Source organism: Lytechinus pictus, chromosome 1, assembly GCF_037042905.1.
Source record: "Lytechinus pictus isolate F3 Inbred chromosome 1, Lp3.0, whole genome shotgun sequence".
NCBI classification, from domain to species: Eukaryota; Metazoa; Echinodermata; class Echinoidea; order Temnopleuroida; family Toxopneustidae; genus Lytechinus; species Lytechinus pictus.
The window spans coordinates 9671243-9697066 of record NC_087245.1 but is presented as its reverse complement, the minus strand read 5'-3'; the positions used below and the strand labels follow the sequence as shown (position 1 = coordinate 9697066).

The 25824-nt window shown below is 34.0% G+C and overlaps 1 protein-coding gene across 1 annotated transcript; it reads right to left on the bottom strand.

Moving 5' to 3' along the window:
- Positions 1–497: 497 nt before the first annotated feature.
- LOC129257035 (pleckstrin homology domain-containing family A member 8-like) lies at positions 498–23802 on the bottom strand. Its single transcript, XM_054895266.2, has 12 exons — positions 21354–23802; positions 20630–20785; positions 19269–19393; positions 17091–17252; positions 16076–16116; positions 13495–13788; positions 12945–13030; positions 11782–11840; positions 10784–10914; positions 7800–7870; positions 5817–5878; positions 498–4190 (listed from the first exon to the last, which is right to left on the bottom strand). The coding sequence occupies exons 1-12, from the start codon at positions 21403–21405 to the stop codon at positions 3993–3995; spliced, it is 1437 nt and encodes a 478-aa protein (XP_054751241.2). The 5' UTR covers positions 21406–23802; the 3' UTR covers positions 498–3992.
- Between the last annotated feature and the right edge of the window lie 2022 nt (positions 23803–25824).

Here is a 25824-nt window from a genome sequence, read left to right as displayed (position 1 = left end):
ATGAGCTTTTTTAGGCTTGAGGAACAGTTTCACAAGCAATATGTCACATTAATTTTAATCTAAAGCACATTCCTTTGTATCACAACAGTTTTGATCCATTTATTCATAGCAACTGTTGCTAATAAAGGGACCCTTTTTCCATCAAAGTTCAGATCATTATAATTTGCTCAGAAGAGCTCAGAAATTAATTTTGGCCCATAGATTCCTTATGTGATGAACGTTTCGATAGGTAGACCCAATGAGCACCATAGCAATGGTTGCTAGGTAACATTTTCCTCAGTAACCAATACTTATAGGGTGTTTTTATGATTATAATTTCTATGAACCACATCGGAATATGCAAAACAGGTGTAAACAAAACCTTTTAAGTGAAATTTCGCTTGAGTGATCCAAAGAGATTTGACTTAGGGAGAATCACCTTTACATGTATATTAATATTATCCCATATTGTAAATCTGTATATCAAATTTTACATAAACCCACAATCCAACCTTGTTTGTGTTTAATGTAAACATTTAATTCAATAATCTCTCCAACGTCATTCGTTGTTCAGCAATATTGCAATAAAGATTGATAAAATATAATCCATGAAAAACATTTCAACAATTATTTTGAATTAATAACAGTGAATTGACTACTGATATAGTCTCACATAAGGTCTGAAAAAATATTATCATATAAATGTATCATAACATATTAACACTTTAAGGACAAGTCCAACCCAACAGGAAGTTGATTTGAATAAAAAGAGAAAAATACAAAAAGCATATATAACACTGAAAATTCCATCAAAATCAAATGTAAAATAAGAAAGTTACGACATTTTAAAATTTTGCTTAATTTCACAAAACCAGTTATATGCACATCCTAGTCGGTATGCGAATGAGGAGACTGATGACGTCATCCACTCACTCTTTCTTTTGTATTTTATTATACGAAATATCAATATTCTAATTTTCTCCTCATTGTCAAGTGAAACAATGTTTGATTCCTTCCTGAACATGTAGAATTTGATACCATATGGTTCAGTCAAGTTGGTCCTTACTCAGGGTTCCCAGCTTTTCAAGAAAACAAAATTCCCTGATAATTATTTATACCCATTCCCAGTTTTGCATGTTTTCTAAATTGTTTCAGTGAATCACATTTATTTTCAGTATAAAAACAATAATGTAAAACTAATTAGTACTATTACACAGGCATATAATGGACTCCTTTCTCCCCATCAAGGGCACCGGAAGCGGGGGGCACTTGCCCCCCAAATAAAATTGGGGGGGGGGGCAAAACGAGATTTTGCCCCCCCCAATGTGCCCCCCCTAAAAGGAGAAAAATTATAAATTTTTTAAGGACAAAAGTAAACGATGAAGGCACTTTTCTGCCTAAAAATTGTCATTTCCATTGTCAAAAATGGAAAAATTTCGCCGACGGGGCAATTACATATCACAGTAAGCCCCGCGTCTTTTAACAAACATGTCCCTCTGTGAAACATACCTTTGATAAGCCCCTTTTCCATCTTATTACAGTGTGATAACGTTTAATCTTTTAATGAATACATTTCAGACTAAAACCGAATGGCAAATTGAAAGTGGTTCACCAATGCATGCAGGCTGTGTCGGCTTCTTAGAAACGCAACTTTTATACTCCATTTTTACACAAAGTCCTTACCGTGGGGGGTCCCACACCCTCTCCCGCTCGATCGCTTCGGTATCTCACGTTGTCAAAAATATTGTGCCCCCTTCTGGATTTTGCCCCCCTAAAACTGAAAGTGTTCCGGCGTGCCTGCTCCCCATACAGCCAACCTTTCCTCATCTTATACAGAAAGCGGTTGATTCAAGGCAATCCTAGTATATATCATTAAATTACAACACACTATGTTAAAGATGCCACTTTCATATGCAAAAAATATAACAGAGTCTGACTGACTACCCTGCTTTCCACTTTTGGGCTGATCAAAATTTTCTGATTTTCCCCTTTTTGAGGCATTTTCCCCTTATTTGAGGTATTTTCTATCAAATTCCCTGATTTTTTCCCTGACTGGAAAAAAGTAAAATTATTTTCCCTGATGGGCTGGGAACCCTGTTATTGTCAAATCTGTTAAAAAATGAAATATTGTATAATTCAAACAATAAAAAACAAAAGAAATAGTGAGGGACATCATCGACTGTCTCATTTGCATGTCACTGAGTTATGCATATCACTGTTTTGTAAAAAATAAGCGAAACTTTAAAATGTCATAACTTTCGTATTTTACATCTGATTTTGATGAAATTTTCAGATTTATGCTAATTTGATTTTTCTCTATTTATTCAAATCAACATTTTTCTGGGGTGGAAATGAAGTTTAAATGACAAGTGATTCACAATGAAACATAAATGCAATAAATACAATAAATGGCACATAAATTATACATGTAATATAAGCTCTCGTATAGATCTGAAAACAATTCTCTGAATTTCAAAGGGAAGTTATCAAATCAATATGGGTGAAAGTATGTTCACGGACAAGCCTCCATAATTTGCATAAATCTACTATGAAAAAAAAAACAAACAAACAGGGATTACTTACAAAAGAAACTGCAAGATAATTTCCTTTTAGCCATTAAAACTTTGAAACAAATCATCTGTAAGTGACTCACTTACTAGTATAAAGGACAAATGTATGTTAGTCATGTGTAAGTTCAATGTTTGTCCTACAAACAATCAAGTATACAAATTCAGGCCAGTTCTCTTTTAATAGGTTTATCTTCTACATTAAGGTATTGGAAAAGGCCAACATGACACAGAGCATGAGTTATTACTTGTAAAAACATTGACAAGTATTACACCCTCAAGTTTAGGGTACAATCTAAAAAAATGTATTAGAGTCACATGACTGTTACATAAGCAATGAAAGTAAGCAAACAAGCTACTATTAAAAAAAAACAGTATTGTAAAGAAATTTATATACATGGAAAATCATACATGTATACGAACATTTAAATAGGATCGATTTGTTTCAAATGTATTTGAATGTAAGACATGTTAAAAAGCAAAAAATAAAAGTAGACGGATTATTCTTGGCTGCATGCATTCAAAATATATGCCAACACCATTGCTAGGTCTAAAACATAATACATATTAACCTTCAACAATTTTCAGGCATATAATGTAATTCATACTGTCAGTCTAATACAGAATTACACATAAAACAGGTTTGAAGTTGATACAGGAAACATTTCTTTAGATGCAAGGACCTTATGTTATATGACCTATGAAACCTTTAATCTTGAAATCCTCATCAGATCACTATCATTCCTATATGCATAGCATATGAGACTAGTTTGAAGTTGAACTGCCATGAGATTTCTCAGTTATGATAATGGTAGGTATGGACCGATGACCATAGCAATGTTTCATAGAGCTTCTGTAAGTTTAACTTGACTTTATACATGACTTTACAGATGACGACAGACCAGTTCTTGTGCGTAAGAGATAGCTGAAACTAATATCGGTTTTTCAACAAAGTGGGACTGAATTTCCACTCTAATAGGATTGTGACAATTAGAAAACTTTGCAATCAGATGCTTTTGAAAGGAATTTCAATATACAAATAGCAGATTAAACTAATGGCAATCAAACCTTAATTAAGAACAAGAATGGGTACCAGTCTTTCCTAAAGTTGTTCATAAATTACAAACAACTGTATGAAATATAACCCCCTCCCAGGAAGCATGCCTCAATACAGTGGACAGATGTGTAAAAATTAGAAATATTTCATCTAATAAATTCATATATAATACTAAAATCAAAAGGACAGGTTAAATATAAATAAATTTAATTGAAATAGTCAACATGATATTCCAAATGCATGATTAAAAGAAATATAATCTTAACTCTGGATGATTTAAATATTTCTAGAAGCCTTCAATTTATATGTCGGCTGTATTTACACAAGTGTAAACACAACAAGTACACACAAAATCAACAATTCATTAAACATACACAAAAAAACCCACATCATACGATCTCATCTGACTCCAGACTACCTGCTTCATAATGATCTTTGAGAATGGTTGTGAGTTTGGTGAGTGCTGTTACACACTCCTTCAGGTCTGCAAAGATGATGTTCTCAAAGTCATCTCTCTCTGCATCTTCTTTGTTCACTGCTAAGAACTGAAGGAAGTACTCTATGGTAGGGACAGCCTTGGCTGCAAGCTGTCAAAAGAATGTTCATCAAAGTGGGAAAATTGAGTTTATCTGAAGAATATTCATTTTGAAAATATAAAACATATATATCTAACACTTAATTTCAATGTATGATATTAAGCTGAAGAATAATATGTCTAAAGAGACATGCAAAATAATCAATCTAGTAATTGAAATAAATGTAAAGGGTAAAAGCTACAATTGTCTACTGCTATGGTCATGCTATGGTAACAAATAACTTTACCTACAGCGTACAAACATCTTTATACATGGCAAAAAATGGTATGGAATCGTCCGTAAAGGTATCTGTGACCGTAGCATTGGGTAAAAAAAAAATGGGTCCTAAATAATTTGTTAATTTCTTTTTTTCAATGCAAAGGACCTCCAGGCTCTCAATCATGGGATGGGAAGAAAATCTCAGGATATACATGTATAAGCTTTGTATATAACATTTGACATATGTTACATTGATACAAACTGCGTAATAAGTGTTTTGAAAGAAGACACTGAAAATAGGTGACCAATCTTTTTAAATAGCAGAATTCATTTTTTTTAAATAAATAGTACTTTAGCTCAATACAAGACATAATAAAGACAATGAAAATGATGCTCAATCTGTTTTAATTGACAAATGCAAATTTTCACAAAGAATTTTTAAATGAACAATGGTGTAATGGTCAATGTGCATTCAATAGTTTTAGAATATAGATAGTCAGATATCATTCACAATATTGAATCTTAACCAAGCTTTATTCTAGCTTCAATCTCATTAGTACAAAAAATTACAATTTTTTTTGTTCATCTGAACTTTAGTGGAACATAACCTGGCTGTGTATCAAGACCTTGTACCTTCATTTTTTGGGGAAATGCAACTTTCTGTTGTTTTCATTACAAATATATCTATCAAGTGATTTCCTATCTGAATACAGGCTTTCTATATAATGATAACAATGTGACATTGTGACATTCAATATAATGGAACTTAGATTATTTTGAAACAGGAGTTTACCACTCCCCAGTTATAAATCACTTCAGAAAGTAATTTTCTTTTAAATGCAGATACAACATTTTGGAAATTCATGATCAGATAATTCTAAGGCTGAAGCCCCATCTCTTAACATTTGGATTTAACAAAAAAAAATACAAAAAATAAAATTCTTGCAATAACGTTAATAATATAATTCAATAACATCATTAAACAAGATCACTAGGATGCGTGTTGACTGCACACAGTCTGAATTAATGCCTCTCCAAATGCCAGATAACAAAATATTAAACACCTAATTCTAACATTTTGAAATAATGACCTCTGTGATCTCTGACCTCCTTTCTTTATTTATGCTTGAACTAAATTTGAAGTTGAGTTGTCAGACGGTTCTTTCATTATTGCAAGAACAAACACAGGACGCCGTGGCTGTGTGGTCTAAGGCGCCTGGCCAGACACACAAAAAGTGTGTTCAATTCCCAAGCCATGACACCTATGCCCGTGAGCAAGACATTTAATCAACAGTGCTCTTTTATCCTATATTCAAATAAACAGTAATGCTTGTCTGCCTCCACCAGCTACCTACAATGGGTGGAGGCATAAAAACTGGAGATACAATTTACATAGAATACAAATATATGAATACTTACTGCAAATACACCTCGTACTACCCATCCATGGTACCTCTTCAGAGTTCTTCCATAGGCATTTGCTAATTAGAAATGAGATGAACAGATAAACTTGAACAAATTCTCTATCATTTTGCTTTAAAACATTTTACAAAATCATATGAATGAAAAAACAAGTGGAGCGCCTCTGGCAGTCTCACCTGCATCACACGATTCAATATAGCAGCAGTGCTGACTTTGAAAACTATTATAAAATAATTATTCACAAAAAACACCATTCATATAATGATACAATACTACGTTCATTGACAATAAATGACATTGGACCTTGATCATGCGACCTAAGACTTGTCAGTGATACTTGATTACCCCTATATACATTTTATAAACTATATCTATAAACTTTGAAAGTTATGACAGCAAACTAATAATTACCTCCAAAATGGCCAAAGTTCAATGACCTTTGACCTTGATCATGTGACCTGAAACTCGCACAGGATGTTAAATGATACTTGATTACTCTTATGTCCAAGTTTCATGAATCAGATCCATAACCTTTCAAAGTTATGATGGTAATTCAACAGATACCCTCAATTTGGCCAAAGTTCATTGACCTTAAATGACCTTTGACCTTGGTCATGTGACTCAAAACTCAGGCTGGATGTTCAGTAATACTTGATTAAACTTATGTCCAAGTTTTATGAACTAGGTCCATTTATATGACACCTAGATAGATCCTTGTGATTTGATTGGTTGTTTGATATCGTTCATTTAGCCAATTTTGCAATGACCTCATCAACCGTGCAATTTTGGATCCATTCATCGTGCAAATTCATAGTGCCATACGATTTTGTCCATTGCACACGCGCACCGAGACTGCAGCTGCAGGCACCAGCAGTGCGCATGTTATAATGACGTAACAATCAACAGACCGAACTCGCACTGCATGAGCATGTTTTCAAAATTCATAAATTTCATATGAACAAAAAAAAATCAAATCAATTTTTAGGTGTCATATAAACCAAATAATGAATTTTTTTCATTCGTGCAATGGACAGAATACTTCATTTGGTGAAAGATGAAATAATGATCCATTCAACTCGGCTACGCCTCGCTGAATGGATCATTTCATCTTTCACCTCATGAAGTATTCTGTCCATTGTACTCATAAACATTCATTATTTTGTATAATATTTTCAAAGTTATGATGACATTTCAAAAACTTAACCTTAGGTTAAGATTTTTATGTTGATTCCCCCAACATGGTCTAAGTTCATTGACCCTAAATGACCTTGGTCATGTGACCTGAAACTCAGGCAGGATGTTAATACTTGATTAACCTTATGGCCAAGTTTCATGAACTAGGTCCATATACTTTCTAAGTTATGCTGTCATTTAAAAAACTTAACCTTCCGTTAAGATTTGGTGTTGACGCCATCGCCACCTTTGGAAAAGCGGCGCCTAATAGTCTTGCTCTGCTATGCAGGAGAAAATGTTAACTTGCAAAAGTTTGCGTGCTGTTGGTTGCACATACACCAGTCCCAACAAGGCTCCAATTTACCTACCATAGCTTGTACATGCAATCAACTATACTGCCATCAGACTAGATTACCCTGCATTCATCTCAAATAATTGATGCTGCTGTTTCCCCGTGAGTATTACGCATTGCCTTTTCACTGCGAACTGTGAGTACAAGAATTCATACTAATCAAATTCTCAAATTCATAAATTTGTACAAATAACAAACCATACTGGCATAAGAAAAAAAAATTGCAGCAATACAAATAATGCTTTTGCAAAAATTAAATGCAGGGAAGTAGATGAGAACCAGCTAAATGAATCCCTTAATTAACATGGTCAATGTAGTTTGCCACTTACAGCCCAAATGAAAATACACAGTCAGGGTTTCAACATTACGCATAAAATTTAGTGATAATATGGAAGGTATCAATATCTATCTATGATTATTAAACAGGTAGCCCGAATGAGAAGAAAATAACTTACTTGCTGCAAGATTCATGTCTCGCTCTCCAGTCAAGATCTCATTTAAGAACTCTCGTATGAATTCCAGTGTTCTGAATATACATATATCAAGAAATTAGGAAATTAAGGTGTAGGAATTTTTAACCAATTGCCAATCAAAAACCTCTAATCATAAAAAGCAATCAACTTTAAAATCTACAGATTTAAGTAGTAATTGATATTACGTTTACATGCAACAGATTCCAAATATAGTGATTATTTAATCTTACATAAATTAAATTCTGTAAAGTTATTGGTTCAAATAGCATAATGTGACCAAACATATTCTCACTATATTGTGATGATGTTGAAAATGAAATGCCCACCGATGAAAATTTACTATTCCGTGACATCAATAATGGAATAATGCACAATTCCATAATTGACGTCACAGGTTTGTTATTGATCAGTTTTTAGTGAAAAGTGCTATTGATATCGGCCTCATAGACTTGTGTGTAAATTACGTTGATCATCTGCACATTAACAACAAAAATGGCAACCTCCAAGGCCACACAGTAAGTTTTGCCTAGATTTATGATTAACGACAAGGGATTTGGAAGAATCAATCTGATCTACAAATAGCGTGAACAAAAAGAAGCAGATTATCAAGTTAGTGTCATGTGCCAATCCTAGTATTTTGCTGACTCAACGATACAGATACAGATTAAATACGGATTGTCCATGTTCAAAGAGTACTGCAGTCACACTGATGTTGATTTTGAAGACTTAGCGAATCAGGGCATAGCGGATTTAGACAAGCTTTTGTCGCGGTTCTACGCTGGTGCCCGTTCTATAAATGGGATGTGTACTCTGTGAAGACTACGCAGTATATAAAGTTTGCTTTATAGCGACACTTTCTGTCGATCAAAGGTGTAAACATCAAAGGAAAGGACTTTCCTGTTTCGAATCATGTATTCAAGGCTGCAATTGTGAAGGTGAAGGCAAGCGGGAAGGCATGTGCAAAACATCATCCACCCATAACTGACATGAAACATCTTCAGAACAGGTTTGAACTATCAAAACCACAAGACTTGCAGCGAAGGGTGTTTGTAGATTGCATGGTTTACTTTGCCAAGAAGTATCTTGCAAAGCTGAATCCATCTTGTGAATTCATGTGGAAGAGGCCAAAAGATAAAGTCAAAGATGATGATGATGTGTGGTTGGACAGTGCTCCTGTAGGAAAAAATACACTGGAATCCATGACAAAGAAGATGTGTGAGGATGCTAGCTGTGTTAACAAATACACAAATCACAGCCTCGGAGCAACAATCATTACCTTTCTAGACCGTGCTGATATGCATTGCGTGATGTAATGACCGTCTCTGGACATTGATCCATGACATCTATAAAAAATTATTCTCATACCAGTGAGCAACAGAAGATTGATATGTCCAAAACCTTGTCTGAGAAACTGCATGCTACTGCTGACAGTTCTTTTTGAGAATAGAGAACGGCCTTCAACATCGTCAGGCAAATCAGATGATGATAATGTTATTGATGGAGAACTTGGACTAGTTTTGACAGATAGTCCAATAGAATGTGTATTCGACAGTATCATTGATGACACGTATCTGCTTGAAAATATCACTAAAATTCCACCTCAGGATCATGATTCTTTCCATCGTCAAGCTCCTTGGACTTAGCATGAATCTGGTCAATTTTCAGAGTCACCCACAATATCATTTCCATAATGGATATGTGGTGCATATTTACAACTAAATAGAACTTTGGCGATATGTTTACTGTTCAGAGTTTGTGTTACATTTCAACCAATGTTACAAAACTTTACATTGAATTCCAAAAGTTTGGATTACACTTTTCACATTAGGATGTTCATGTGTTCGAATTGAAGTTTCAGAACTACCACAAAGAACATTTTCATTGTTTGATGCATCTATAGACTGCATTGTTTACTTGAACATACATGTAGAAGTCCTCAACATAGTCAGAGAAGTGAGTTTAATTTGTAATAGGAGACCAGATTGGATAGAATGGAATAGATCAACCTTTGTTATAAGTGGAATTCTTTTAATTACTTTTTCAAGATTTGTTGGAAGGATAAAATACAAATATACCATGTACTATTTTGAGACACTAATTAAATTATGGATTCCTCGGAGGCAGAAGTAGTACCATTTTCTTCAGGATAGTAATATTCCTACTACCTAGGTATCCATAATTTCAACTAGAGTCTCTCAGTCCATTGTATATTTTTATAATATCATTTGACTATTCTGTTTCACTACTCTGGGCTGATCATACCTACATAAAAAGAGTAATATTTACAGAGCAAAATGCTAAAAATATCAAAATATAACAAATAACAAAGTTATTGAATTTTCAAATTTAGCAATACATGTATTTTGTGAAAACAGTTATATGCATGCTATCATGAATATTGATAAGGTGGGCTGATGATGTCATGTCCCCACTTTGCTTCTATATATGTTATTACATGAAATCATAATTATTTGATATTTTCATACATATGGTATGTCTTCCTTGTAACAAAATAAGTTGTAGCAATTGATATCTTATGTATTGAATGAGTTGTCAATCCAATTTTTTTCATTCTTGGTAGAAAAAACTTTGAATAAATGTTTTCATCAGCTTGCTCATTGCATATTCATGAGGACATGCACAGAACCATTATTACCATACTAATGCAAAGTTTTAAAATGTCACAACTTTGTTATTGTCCAATTTTGATCAAATTTTAATTGTTTTGTTTGTCTGATTTTTCTTCATCTGTTTAAATCATATTACATGTATTTTCAGCCTGGAGTACCCCTTTAAGCTATATCAATCATGGTATTAGCCAGAGCTGCATCTTTCATACACTAATCCTGAAAGATGCTGAGAAACTTGGTTAGCTCCTCTCTGAAGTTTTCCCATTAAATGATGCATCTCTGACTAAAGGTAAAGTGCCTATTGAAGTATTTATAAGAGTGGCCCCTGGTCTGTACCTCCTTAGCCACATGAGGGCGTCTGTCGCTGAGTTCTTGACTTGTGTGGTCTTACTTCTGACTTCTTGTTGGACCATACCTTGAAGATTCATAAACATCTCAGGATTGCTACTCTGCTTCTGACGAAGTTTCTATCAAGTAAAAAAAAGATAAACCCATGAAATTCAATTTCTTTATTTATATAATCATCGACCTACATAATTGTCAGGTAAAGTAATTACAAACTCTCTCTTGTCCCCGGGGAGGCCACTCTAATTACAAATTGGACATCCTGCTCATACATGTATATGGACTTCCATAATGGACCCAAACAAGTTATCACCTCTCGATCTCAGAGTACCCTAAACAAATAGTTTGCCATGTTTTCATAACCTACATAATTGCCTTGAATATCATCTTTTTCATGATAAGGTTGAAAATTATACACTTTTGCCCTGATTTTGGCAAGTTTGAACCCTTTTGGTGTTCATGTATTCATCACTTGGTCATGACAAGCAACATTTTTATGTGCTTTGTGTATGAGCAGTGTCCACCTTTAATATAAAGGTAATTAATCTTTTCTGTAAAGAAAACAGAAAAATTGATGCCAGAACATTTTAAGTAGACAAAAAATAGAGAAACATGCTTTTGTATGGCAATGGCCTACCCCTCCAATTATCTATCTCATCGGATAGAGAGAGTTATATTATTTATGGTTTTACACGCCTGCATTCTTTAAATTGCTTTCTTCCCGCAAATGATGTTTTGCCTTTGCATGCACTTTGTCTTTTCAACATTTTTCATTGGAATTCTCACAAATAAATTGGGGCTAAATATACATGATCATGATTCATGGATAAAGAGGTTCATTTTAGTACAGTATTTCAATAATTTTGATTGTAAACAGCACTGCAACAAAATAAGGTTGTTCAACAAGAAATAATGACCGCACATGCTAAAGGCAAAGACTAGTTAATGAGTATCTAAGGAAAAACTTTGTTGAAAACATTTCTTCTTACCCGTATGTTGCCATTGACATCCATTTTAACAGGTGCAAATGCAGTAGGACTCAAGGCATCTATAGACACAAGAAAGAGAGAGAGAGAGAGGAGTCAATATTTAAAGAGCTTTTTAAATTGTAAGTGGGCTGTTAAACCCCAGAATCTAAAAAAAGCCCTACTTTAGAGTTGTGATATAAGAAGCAACATTCTTTTACCTAGAAAAGAGTTCTCTACAGGAATAGGAGACTGATATCAGACAAAATTAGGTTCTGAAATAAAAGCCATAAATGAGAGCTTCTTCTGAGCCGTCTCTGATTTCTTTTTCATTAAAAAAAAAATTATTTAATGGTGCTCTCATTCAAAAAGAAAAATATGCGCCACATCATTTTAAGATACAAGGTTTGTATAGCCCAACAATTATATGCTCAAGAAAACATCTTATTCTGTGACTAATCACAATCAGTTTTAATACATGGTTAAAAAGGAAGAAAAGGGATAATTGCAACAGGAAAGAGACATCTACCCATTGGTGTGAATTAAATACAAAGTCATGATCTGGCCATGGATGTTGGAAGCAATGATGTGAACACATAACAAATTATATCATTAGCATCAATCCAAGAGCAAAAGGTCCGGAGCTGAGGGTCAAATAATCATGTTAAATGGATGCACCTATAATTCTTATCTCAATCTCGGTATTTATTACCATACAAATGGATATGAAATGTAAAGTGATAAATTGTTTATCTCGATAAAACTATAGATTTTTATCATCAAAATGTCATATATTCAAATTTTCATTTTTGTATGTTATCAAAAAATTATTTGCCCTGCAGGATATTGTTCGATAAGCTGTCCATAAAGTTAAGCGTTACTTTACAAATGATTTCAACACTTTCTTGACATAAATGAGGTGCCCAAAATTGCCTTGGTGTTTAACATATTGGGACCAAAATCGTAATCAAATTTGACAAATATTTTAATCATTCAAGTCCTTGTTAATAACATGAATTTCAATCAGAAAAGGCCATATTTCAACTTATTTAAAAGCTTGTTTGAATTGAAATGACCAAGAAACTGATTTTAGTACCCGAGAAAATTTTCTAATTGTATGCATAACTTTATTAAATTCTGCCCACTTAAGATAATTTATAGCACATTAATTTGAGCCTATAACTTACCAAATACTCCAACTATACAAGTACAAGCATCAAGGAATGGCTGGGTAGGTATACTATTATCAGGTTCTACTTGAATATCAACAAATCTGAAATGAAATATCAAAGAACAAAATCAAGATGTGATTCATTTAATAGTAGGTACACTTTAACAAGGAGTATCGGGAAATCTGAAATAAAGTTGCAAGTAAAGTGAATGAAATTTAGTTGACCAACATAATGGGCTCATGATCTATAACTTTGCAGACTTTTTAAAAAGAACATGGTTGTTATTAAAATGAATTTAGACTTTAAATTATTTAGCCCAATCAATTAATTCTAGTCCAATCCATTGAAACCACAATTCATTAAAAGCAATAGACAAAACATACAAATAAGCAGAAACTGGAATGTGACTTATAACGATATCTTTGCATCTTCCTGCTTTGACACATTAATTCAATTCCCATTTTGAAAATTGAAGCATTACTATTGAGTCAGAAAATAAGTGGCCATCTAGATACATACAACTATCGCGAACCAAGAAGTACCTAGTAAAAATAATGTCACTTACTTGGTTGAGAGTTCTGAGAAGAATGTTGGTACTGTTGCTTCCAAGCTGGTTGCTGGACTCGCTCCATTCACTACCACAGGCATCTCTTCAACTACGGGTGTGGTTGGCTGAGATAGTGATCTCTTGCTCTCATTGTTTGGGGTGGTTGCTATGGCGGCCTGCACCCCTTCCTGACTGCTGATGCTCGGAGTTCGACTGGTAGGGCGAGAGCGGGGAGTTGAACGAGCTGCCATGTCTTCAAGGTTACGGTAACGAGTTGTGACCCCGAGCTTGTTGGCTGAATGTGGAGTATATCTGGGTTTGTGAGAGGAAGAAATGTATTGACTGGGTGTGGTTCCACAAACAATATTAAGGTCCTCAACATCCCATAATTAAATCCAACACAATCTTTTCAGTGAGTTAGTGCTGATTGTTGAACATGATCTCAAAATACCTTCAGAATGCTAACCCTAGTGTTGACACAAATTATTCACAGAAAAAAATTGATTTGATTTGATTTGATTTTCATTCTTCATAAAAACACATACACTGTATAAAAGTCAATACATATAAGTAAAAAACAATGATGAACATATAAATACATGGTTATAGAAAAAATAACATAAGAGAACAAAGAAAACAATTAATGACGAATGAGGGGTCAACAAAAAAGAGCAATTTGCCTTGTTGAGCGTTGACCCCAAAATAAATACATCATAGTAAGAAGGGGGGGGAGGACAAAAAAGAAAATGTCGTGGTAAACATACATGTATAATATTAAGTTACTGAGTACAAGTTTAATAAAAATAATCGAAAGGAACTTTTAAAGCTATTAACAGAAAGTTGATTCTTAAGATGATTTGGAATAGTACTCCAAAGATGAGGACCTCTATAAAATACAGTATTCTTTGAAAAATTTGTTCTGACTTTAGGAAGATGGTATTCTACAGCATTGCGTGTATTATAATTATGTACATTACAATTAAGGACAAATTTAGATGCTATCAGAGTAGGTAAAAAGCCTTTAGACAACATAAACATGGCAACATTCAATTTATTAATGTCATATAGGTTTAACAGATTCAGCTTAGAAAATATTGGCAAGGAGTGGGCATTATATGGTGAATTAGATAAAATTTGTACAGCTTTTTTTTGCAAAACAAATAATTTAGTAATAAAATAATCATGATTATTTGACCAAGCAATATTACATTAATTTATATGGGAGTAAATCAAAGCATAATACAACATAATCAAAATATATCTTGGAAAGTGTCTCAAACGATAAATAACACCCACAGCCTTGGCAACACGATTACATATGACACCAGCATGTTCATGCCACGTTAAGGATTCATCGATATGAACACCTAGAAATTTTACACATGAAGTGCGTTTTATTTGGTGACCATTAAAATGAATTACAATGTTGTCTTCAAAGTGACGTTTAGTGAATAAAATATATTGGGTTTTAGTAATGTTCAAAATTAACTTATCCTTAATTAACCAATCACTCAATTTATTTAATTCAGAATTGAATAAGTCAATCAATGTACAGAGATTATAATGAGACATAAACAGGCTGGTGTCATCAGCAAACAATATAAATTGGAGCAAGTCAGATGAACTTATAATGTCATTAATATAAATTAGAAAAAGTAAAGGGCCAAGAATTGAACCCTGGGGTACCCCACATCGAATGGGTAAATATGAAGATTGTTGATTTTGAATATAAACAAATTGCTTACGATTTGATAAATAATCTTTAAATAATTGTAACAAAATTCCACGAATACCATAAGCCTCTAGCTTATGTAACAAAATTGTGTGATCTAGTGTATTAAATGCTTTACTTAAATCAAGAAATAAACCAATAGTAAATTGCTTAGCATCAATTGCCTGAGAAACTAAATGAATAAAATTAAGAAGAGCAGTCGATGTGGAGTGTCCCATTCGAAAACCATGTTGACATTTAGACAAAATATTGCACGAAGTTAAGATAAAATGTAATCGCTTATATAAACACTTTTCGAAAATTTTTGAAGAAAGAGGAAGAACAGCAATAGGCCGAAATTACAGCTATCAGGTCATTTTGACTGGTAAATTTTCTTCACATTTCAAGGTGCTATTTTCAATACATTTTATGAAGACGATATACTGAGGTCCTCAATTCATGAAGGTCCAGCAGTGAATCCACTCTTGTCAAAAGGAAAGGTGGCTATTTACTGATTTTGATACAGTGTAGATCCAATCTATATTGGAACGAGTGCATTTGATACCCTTTAACAAAAATGTCCATTCATTATTTGGCTTTTTTTAAATCCATATGATATAACAAGAAAATGACCATAATACCCATGGTTTTGATTAAACAGATTTAATCATCTTTGTGAAGTCAGAAATAACTGTCGTTTCAGCTCCAAAATACACAACTAAGCGTCATTCACATAGAAGTTTTGGAAAACTAACAAAAAAAATGCATGTAATAGTAAATCATGATATATTGGTACAAAGGTTGCTGAAACATCCTTTGATTTCATCCCTAAGTACCTAGCTCAAAATGATGTCTTTATCAAAACTTGCATTTTAAACAAGAACTTACCTGTCTTCTGCTGATATAGATCTCTGCATTCCTGACTTCTTCTAAAGATGAGAAACAGAAATAAAGAAAGAAAAGGCAATGTTATTGAATTGAAAACCATACAAAAGAAGTTATTTCATGAAGCTACCGGGTATTTTAAAATTATACTCAATTTCTTCGACAGATTTTGAAAAATAACTAAAAATTCTCAATCCGTTGTATTCCATGGGTAAAGTTGACTTTGTACTGATATAATTTGATTTAATTTTTAGAGTCTACACTCTACACACATTTTTAGTGCAATGCATTGAAATCTATAAAAATAAAAATATTTGATTAGAGTAAAGAAAATAAAAATGGGGGTCATATTAATATATATCACATTCATATTTTTATGTATATCTTTACAGTTTGAAATACCCCACTACTGGAGACTGTTTCAAGAAAGTTCTGAGCACTGACAAGTTAATATATAGTAACAGTCAAAGGCCATTGTCTCTCAGCCAATCAAAACCAAGGATTTTACTGAAATTGTCAGCACTGACAACTTTCATGAAATGTCCCCTGTCAACTATACAAGTTGCTGATTTGTTTTGTAAACTTTCCTTTTTGGATATAGAAATGAAATAATCTTAACACAAATCTGATTATAAATCAATCAATGGAAGGGTTACTGATTTGTAATGTGTGCATTGACAGCAAATTCATTATTTTTCAACACTACATCTTAGTGCACAATGGGATGTTGTGGTAGAATTTTTTACGGCCATTTAGGTATTATAAAGACACAAATAATCACTAAAATCCTTGAATTGGCAATTCAATGGAAAGTACAAAATCACCATTCCCCATGCAAATAAGCAATTTTCTACATCATAAATGTACCACTTGTCTATTCATATTTACTTCAGATACACAAATTTAGAAAAAGAAAAATGCAGAAATATAAAAAAAGAAAGCAATATCATCATTGAAATCAATCTAATTATTAATGATGAAGACTTCAAATAAATCTGTAATTAATGGGTTAACAAACCTTATCAGAGAAAGGAGTTGAGGGTGGCAGTACAGTGTTACTGATATCCATATTGTGGATATTTGGAATGAAAGATTCCTTGGCAAGCTTCATGCAGTCTTGTAATGTCATGATGAAAGTGTCGCAAGTAGCAGAAAGTAACGATGACGACTCGTTCAGTTTCTTAAGAAAAAGAAACAAAAATTTACACAATAGTTAGTAATTTGAGTAATTAATACTGAACATGTTGGAATGATCTGTACTGTCTTGAAGCTGATGAGGATAATTAGGATGGAGAGGGTGTTGATGATGATGGTGGTAATGATAATAATGATGATAGTGGTGGTGGTGATGATGGTGATGTGGATGATGATGGTATTGGTGATTACAATTATGCTGCTAATGATGAAGATAATAGTGATGGTAGTAATAATAACTATAGTGATTACACTGGTAATGATGATACAGTAATAGTGATGGCAGTGATGATAATGCTGTTGACAGTGATAATAATCATAATTGGTGATTTTTATCACTGATGATGTTGAAAATGATGATGGAAATGATGGTGGTGGTGGTGGTGACAGTGTTTATGCAAATTTTATTGTGGATGAGGTGATGGTGGTCATGATGATGATAATAGTAATTCTAATTCTACTGAAGAGATAAATTGCAGCTAAAACTATTAATGATAATAATTTCACTCATAATTGGTACCATTGATATTACTGCTCAAGACCCCTTGAAATGGCATTTTACACCTAACATTTAACTCAAGACTCTCAATCACTGCTAGTAGTGGCCAGAGCAACCACATAGCAGGGAAACTTATTTCAATTTCACAAGTTTCATACCTGATACAAACTGAAACCGAGAGACATAAATATACAATAATTATTGGAAGAAATCTTTCAGATCATGTTTTACGACTTTACATGCCTCATATCATATTGTATCCCTTTTTTATGGCACCACCTTCTTTTCAACTTACCATAAATACCATGCTTTTGATTATTCTTTAAAGCTAAATTACAGTAGTTGCAGTAAAACACTGATTTCGAAAGAAAGTCTGTAAAACCAAGGTTAAGTATTACTATATCATCGTCGATCTAGATCTGGTACAGTTACATAAACTTTGTGAAATCATAAAATCTAAGCTGAAAAACAATCACACTGAAGATCGCCAACACAGATAGGCACAAGTGGGACAGTGTATATTATATTGCTGGAATAAAGACCCGACGGAAGTGCCCAAATTCGCGCTTATTTCTCAGCAATTACACAATTTCTTCCAGAATCCTTCGGCACATATTTTTTATTCATATCAACAGACACTTGGGTGGTCATTATATTGGATTCTGTAAAAAGTAATTTTGAGATCGTTACCACAACTGGCATTTACCTTTAATCTAGAACTTCTAATATACATGTAAGTGAGTGTGCAATTTTTAATTGCCCAACTACATAAAGGATATTTAAACCCAGGCTGTTAAGTGAAAGTTTCATCAAGCAAATAGTCAGTGATTATAACAGACATTTGTCTGTAAGCTCCTGGAAATTCTTGCTCCTGATTGAGAAGAAATTATTCAGTGAAAATAAATGACAAAACTACATGAAGCGCTTCCCTTGTATATCATTCAATTATATATTTTCTGTAATAGCGCATACGGGCAAAATGCATTCATTATAGTGTGCTTAAAACAGAAGAGGTTCTCTTAAATTCAGGCTATCACATTTATAATATTATATTCCTTTTGATTGTATTCAAGATTGGGAATATATAGAATAAATTAAAAATTCAAAAGATAGCAGTACCTATAGCGAAGAGATGAAGTCAGTAGCAGGAGTTCATTAATAAATTATAATGTAATTAACAATTCATTGAAAACAGTATAATTATCTTTATCATTATCATTGAGTCTGAGAAGCTTATTATATTTATCCCAGGAATTAACATTTACAATGTAATGTCAGTCACTCCAGATTCCTCAAATCACAATAAAGTACAGGCTAAAAGGTTGATCTATATTCAAACATGTGATAAGCTAAGTTTGATAAACTAAGGTTTGGTAGGGAAAGATTTATCAGAATACATGGACTTTACCCCACACCCATGAAGATTGATGCCCATGAGGGTACAGTAAGTGTTATCTCCATACAAATCTCCTCTGAAACAATGCACCATACAAAATACCACACCTCAATATCAGGGGTCCCTGGTCCTGAAGATCCGGCCGCCTTAACGTTGGCAACTTGCTGGGTCAAAAGGTCACAATAGAGTCTTAGCTCTGACATCTTAGTACGTAATGTGTCTTCTGATTCCTCTACAAGATAAGAAAGGAATGAAAATTGAAATAAAAAATAAAGAAAGATGGGATTAAAAAGAAGCTTCTGGAATGACATACACAATATTTTGAACATTCTGACTGCAGCACCTCAACCATATTGTTAGAATCTGTACCTGGTAAAATGAATAGATTTTTTAAAAAAAATCATACAACAGAAACTATAACCTATCAGAGCTGCCAAGTTGTATTTTGCATTTTCAGTACTCTTATCCCCCCAAATCAGTATTTTGACCAAAAAATCAGTATTTTTACCGTGTGAGATAAATATTTTGCATTTTTCCCCAAAAAAGTGTATTTCATGATAAAATGCTTGGCGCACTCGCCCATCACGGCGCTCAAGCTGCATGCAAGCTAAAATGTGCACTGATCTTGCAGATGAAAAAAAAAAAAACATTGAAACTTGTGTGTATCTCACCCTGGTTTTTACAAAATGATTGAAAAAAAAAACAAGTTACACCTGTACCTGAAATTACATTGATCTAATAACCATATTTGTGTACGTTTTATGAAATAGAGACGTATAGAGATGATTTTTCTCAATAAATTTCGATTTTGTAGATAGATAGATAGATTTCGATTTCGATTTTTTTTTTTTTTTTTTAATACAAAAAACATATTTTTTAAAGAAAAAACGTACTGCCATATTTTGGTTGCAAAAACGTACTAAATACGGAAAAATCGTACTACTTGGCAGCTCTGACCTATTCACCCAGGTGTTAAATGTGTACCTCGTGGGATGAGAAGGCTAATCTAGAATGCAGACCATTTGAGCTAGGAAGCTCTTGCAGGAATGCTACTAAAAGAGTGGAGAAAGTGTATACAATTGGTGCAGGAAAGCACAAGCCAGAATCCAAGACCTGGGCTACATCTGTATTTACAGCACAAAACCTTGATCCAATGTATCAAACACTATACAGAAGCAAAATAATATTCTTATTATTATTCTTTCCATCCACTAATATCATGCTTCTTTCTTCTAGCACTCAAACCTTCTCTCATCAAAGATCAAGGTGTTTATGATATGACCATTCATCATTGTATTTGCAAAGCTGGATTGGGTAACATCAGTAATAAAGCCTGCAGTGGATATGCAAAAATTTTGAGGTAAATTTCCCAGTGTGTTGGGAACAAAACTTGAATATCTCAACATCTACTACGAGCACAAATAAACATTCATGGCCATTATTTTTCCTGCTGTCATTATTAACTGACCTTTCTTTTGATGGATCTTAGAGTCTGCAAGACAGGCTTTAGCTGATCCTAGGGCTACTAGCCATCTCTGACGATCGGCAGGGGTTGTCCCTCGGACGTAGAAGTGCTGTTCTCCTGGAATGATTAAGTCTAGTCTCAACTCATCTGTACCATGCACTGCATGAAGAGATCATGGGGATAAGAAAGACAAGTAGCATTACATAAGAATTTAAAGCTAAATACTTGGCAAATGAAGGCATTATCTGTACAAGTTTTTTTTATGTAGAAAAAAACCTATATCAAACCAATTAACTGTAGTTGAAATCGGCAAATTAACCTGGTGTAATAACGTAATATTATGGACTTAAGTGCCTCAGTGTAGAACACAAAGTCCAATTCATTCAGATCTTTAATAAATTCATTGATTCATGTTTATTTTCGTGTAAGGAAATAAAGCATAAGTAATTATGCTTTCAGTGATTTTCTATTAAAGATACATGTATTTCAACTGTTTTTATTGATTGCATAATCAATTTTGTTATGAATTATTTGTTTCATTTATCACGGCCTAACATAATCTATCATTTGTTTAGTTTTAAATTCATACCAAAGAAATGGGATTTGTATCGCTTAAGGTGAAATTTGGCATGTGTACTAAATTGAATGAGCTCAATTGCTGGGTATAGAACATTTATTGTGCAGTGTTAAGTGCACTAGCCTCACAATAAGTGCAAGTGCTCCTAACCTTGAATTTCACAGCAAGCCATCTTGACAGATCCTTTACAACCCTGCTGCATCTCATCTTGTGATTTGTAATACGTCAAGATACCCTTGTCTAAAACAAACCAACGTGGCTGCCAACCTGAAAAAAAGAAAAAAAATAGTTTTGAAATATATGCAAAATTTAGGCTTGAATACAATTAAATAAGATGTGAGGCTTCATCATGATTAAAGCTTTGCATTTGTGAAATTAATTTTAGTCTGAATCCTCCAGGCTTAGCATACAGGAAGCTTGTGCAGTCAAATATCGAGGGTAAGAGAGAGTCTTTCTGTTTGTTTTGCATGTTTAAACCTACAATAGACCACTGCCCGAAACATCAAGTCTACTCTCCTGCTACAGATACTACTTCATTCACCGACTCAAGCCAGCCTTCACTCATCTACTTTGTCAACTGCCTAATAAGTGTATTTCATTTTTACAGATGTGAATATCAAGTCAGCCTTCAACTGCACCTGTAACCAGAAAAGGGCAAAGGACACTGGATTCCTTTATTTCAAGTGCTAGTTTCAAAAAGTACAAGTCATCTTTTTTGCGCCTTAACAACAAAGTGGTCTGGTTTAGGCATTTAGTTTTTGTGTTGTCCATCAAAAAGATAACAATGTTTTCAGAAAACTAATTTGAGATTGTGACATAGATAAGATATAAGAATAGAACGTTTTCAGAATACAGCCCCAGGCCTTTACCACACAATGAGTCTATCAGAGGCATTGTAGTATTTTTCCGGGTCAACGTAAGTTATGTCATCGATTTTTCCTGCTTCATCAGTACATACTGATTGTAGTATCACTTATTTTACCCAAACTATCATATCATTTTGAAACATGTAAATACTAAATCAAATAAGCATAAATGATTAATAATTTAAATTTTGTTTCAATTTCTATAGCCCTGCTTGTCCAGTCTCCCCTTCGGCTACAACACTTTTTTGCTGCAACTTGTGGATGCCAAATGTCCTCTTCAGCAGCCACATCTGATCATCAGGTTTCCCCTTCCACTGTCACATATGGTCATCCAGTCAACCCTTCGCATGCCACACTAAATGGACCAGCCATTACTTTGGCAGCCACATCTGATCAACCAATCTCTTCCGTCAATCTCTCTGGTTTCTAAACATGACCATGTTCAAATTCCGACTTCAACCACACCCACCACGTAATCCAGCCTCTACTTAAGCTGCAAGTTATGATAGTCCAGTACATACCCAAGATTCTTGTGATGATATTCAATTTGACCCATGTGTTACAGCAGAGCAAGGTCCAGATTTCTCATCAACAATCCCAAATTGTAGTTCAGATGACCCTTCAGCTACCCAATCCCATGCCATTGCTTCTACACCTGCCCATTTGGGTAGTTCGGCCTCAAAGCTAGGAGCACCTTCAAGTTCATTTCCCAAGGAGCAAAACCATTCTGGTATCTCTCATTTACCCGAACATAAATTGAAATGCAAAATACTTAAATTTCAGTCGAAATGGTTTGAAGAATATGCTTGGCTGCATGTGCCGCCAAATACAGACATGCCACACTTGCACAAAAGCAGCAAAACAATATTTGATGGATATAAATGTCAAAATGCAAGAATGAAGCATTAATTTCAGTTGGATTAAAAAACTGGAAAAAGGCAATCAGCAAATTTCATATGCATCAGAAATCATATCGAGGAGAATATTTCAAAGTTATAGACAGTGCTCTTTGCTATTCGAATTCATATTTCACATCACCTGACTTCCAAAGACAAGCCCAAATGGCTTCCATGTTGCTAGAGGGTGCCTTCCACCAAGATCTCATAGCGTTCCCAGAATTACATGACAGACTTATTCAATCAGAATTGCAGGTCTTCAGGAAACAGCTCATCTGCTCTTCTATTAAAAGATACAGGGAGCTGCTGTTCAGCACTTTGTTCCCTGAAGTCTGTAGAATGTTTTCATAAGTGGAAACCTTACTTTAATAGACTGTTACTTGTATCCCCTGCAAGATCTTCAGAGGCAGAGTGATCCTTCAGTGCCCTCAGGCATATTAAAATATGGCTCAGCAGCATTATGACACAGAAAAGAATAAGTCATCCAATGATTTATCATATCCACAAGGAGTGGGTGTCAGAAGTGGACCCACATATGATAGCTGAGGAATTTGACAAGAACCGCTAGATTCCAGAAAGCGTGTATGGATTCAGAAAGTGTCATCATGTTACTGCGAATGTTTCTTTACCCATAGATGCACTGTAATACAGAACTGCATGTCATTGAAAATTAACAGTGATGTTGATTTATATCAGAGAAATGAGAGGAGTGGTAAAATTTACCTGAGCCAAAGATGGAGAGAGCAAAAATTCTTTTACTTCCATTCTATATGGTGCAATCGAATACTGTCAACTTCATTGTTGTTTTGATCCTGCAGATGCAATATTTATTCATTCATTTATTTTCTATCACAATCACACATAATCATGCAGCTTTGATCGATTTTCATACACAATTGTAGTGCAATGCTACATGTATGCTGCATTTCTGTGTCACATCTGGACATGAAGAAATATCTGTCATCCATTTACATTTTATAATGATTTAGAAATATACAGTTTGTTTCCAGTTCATGACTGAAGGCAAAATAAAATAGTAGAAGAGGAGATAATATATTGTAAAATGTAGTGGAAAATGATATGGTGCTACATGCTTATTGCATGGAGTCTTTGATATTGTCTATATATGGAAACCTGAAAAATTGTGCTTCAAACTTTCATGATTGATCTGAAAAAAAAAAAATGTATTGAGTAACCAGATTTACAATGCATACTACCGCATAGATGGTTGTTTTTATCATTATTGCCTGCTGTAATAGATAATCAAACAAGCTTCCTAACTAGAATCACTCGATATCGATACTATCAGTAAAAAGAGCAGACGAGACGTAGCCTTAGTCACAAAATAATGAAGGTTGAGATGGGTACCCTCGGGATATCAAATTGTAATAGTTGACAAAAGTAAACCATAATGGGTTTTTTGTAAAATGATAATTATAGGTTTTTTTTATGATTCCAAACATCAAAATATAGTTTAACATAAATTGTTTGAATCTTTAGATACCTAAAAATATGATTTGATAAATTCTATGCATAAAGTAGAGATAGAATTTATCTGAATGTTAATAGGAGTCTGAAATAACAAATACGACTCCAGTGTTAGATGGCCTGATGTGGTAAAATCTTTATTGATTCACTTAATTTACTATTTCAAAATGAATGGTTTTGTGGCGTTTTACCAAAAGTTTTTTATAGTTTCTTTGTATTACAATTATCATTGAATGATCTATCCCACTTGTTTTGCGATGTAATTTCAACTTCTATGATTATGTATGAAGTTCGGATAAACCACGGACGTCGTGGGAGTTGCCGACAGCCAAAGGCGAAGTAAGTCACTTTTTTCCCCTTTTATTTTTAAGGTTATTTTTTTCCTGTTTTGGTGCATTTCAGGCCAAAACATAATAGTCTTTATTTTGGTCCAGTTCTTTGTATATATTTGTATGAGATAAAGACAAAAATTGATGAGCCCCGTCGGGAGGAATTTGTATTGTTAACCCCCTATTAATTTTTTATGGCGGCAGCACGATGTCGATCGCGAGCCGTCTGTGTACGGTAACGAGGAGAAAAAAAAATGTTTAAAAAAAACCTGGGGGGGCCACTTACATTGACAAGTGGATACCATGCGCGACCAAAAAAACACGTAAAAAGGATGTCTTTTTCAAGATAGGGCACGTTACGTACGTAACGTGATAAGGGTGTCAAAAACACAAAAATAATGAAAAAAGGGTATCTATTTCGCTAGGAAAGCTATGTGTTTAGGGTCAAATTTGCGCGGATGATGAAGCAAAATTAAAATGTTTTATAAAGGATGTCCTTTTTGCCCCAACACTACGTGTTTAGAGTCCGATTTGCGCGAGGTGTGGAAGGTGGGGCCGTACTAAACCAAATGGTGTGTAAAGGTAAAACCGACGACCGACGGACCCGTGACATAATAAAATATCGCTGTACTTGTTTAGGGGTTCATTTCAGGGAATACTTGCCAAGAGTATCGTTTTGTTTCCAATACTTGTTAAGGGTTGGGTTTCACACGCCAATACTTGTTAAGGGGTGCATTTTCAGAATATGGAAAATACGTGTTTAGGTAGACAGCTGGCAGCCGTCTGTTTCGAGGAGTTTTTTTTACTTTTTTTTTTTTTTAATTTCTCCTCGTACACAGACGGCTCGCTAGCGTGCAGCCACCATTAGGGGACTTGCAATGCAAAATCCCCCTGTCGGGGCTCTTCAATTTTTGTCTTTAATGAATAAAAATTTTGAAAATTAACGCGACCAAAATGCAAATTAATATTCCCTCTTGGCATTAATTGCCAAAAAACGGAGAAAAATCAAGTTAAAAGGAAAAAAAACAGTGACTTACCTCGG

Bases quoted from the DNA above. Each gene is read 5' to 3' on its own strand.
- LOC129257035 (XM_054895266.2), bottom strand. From the start codon at position 21,405: ATGCAGCAGGGTTGTAAAGGATCTGTCAAGATGGCTTGCTGTGAAATT. The intron at 20,786-21,353 runs GTTAGGAGCACT...CTCTTCATGCAG, and splicing joins GGCTTGCTGTGAAATTCAAG to TGCATGGTACAGATGAGTTG. The intron at 13,789-16,075 runs GTAAGTTCTTGT...TCACAAACCCAG, and splicing joins TCTATATCAGCAGAAGACAG to ATATACTCCACATTCAGCCA.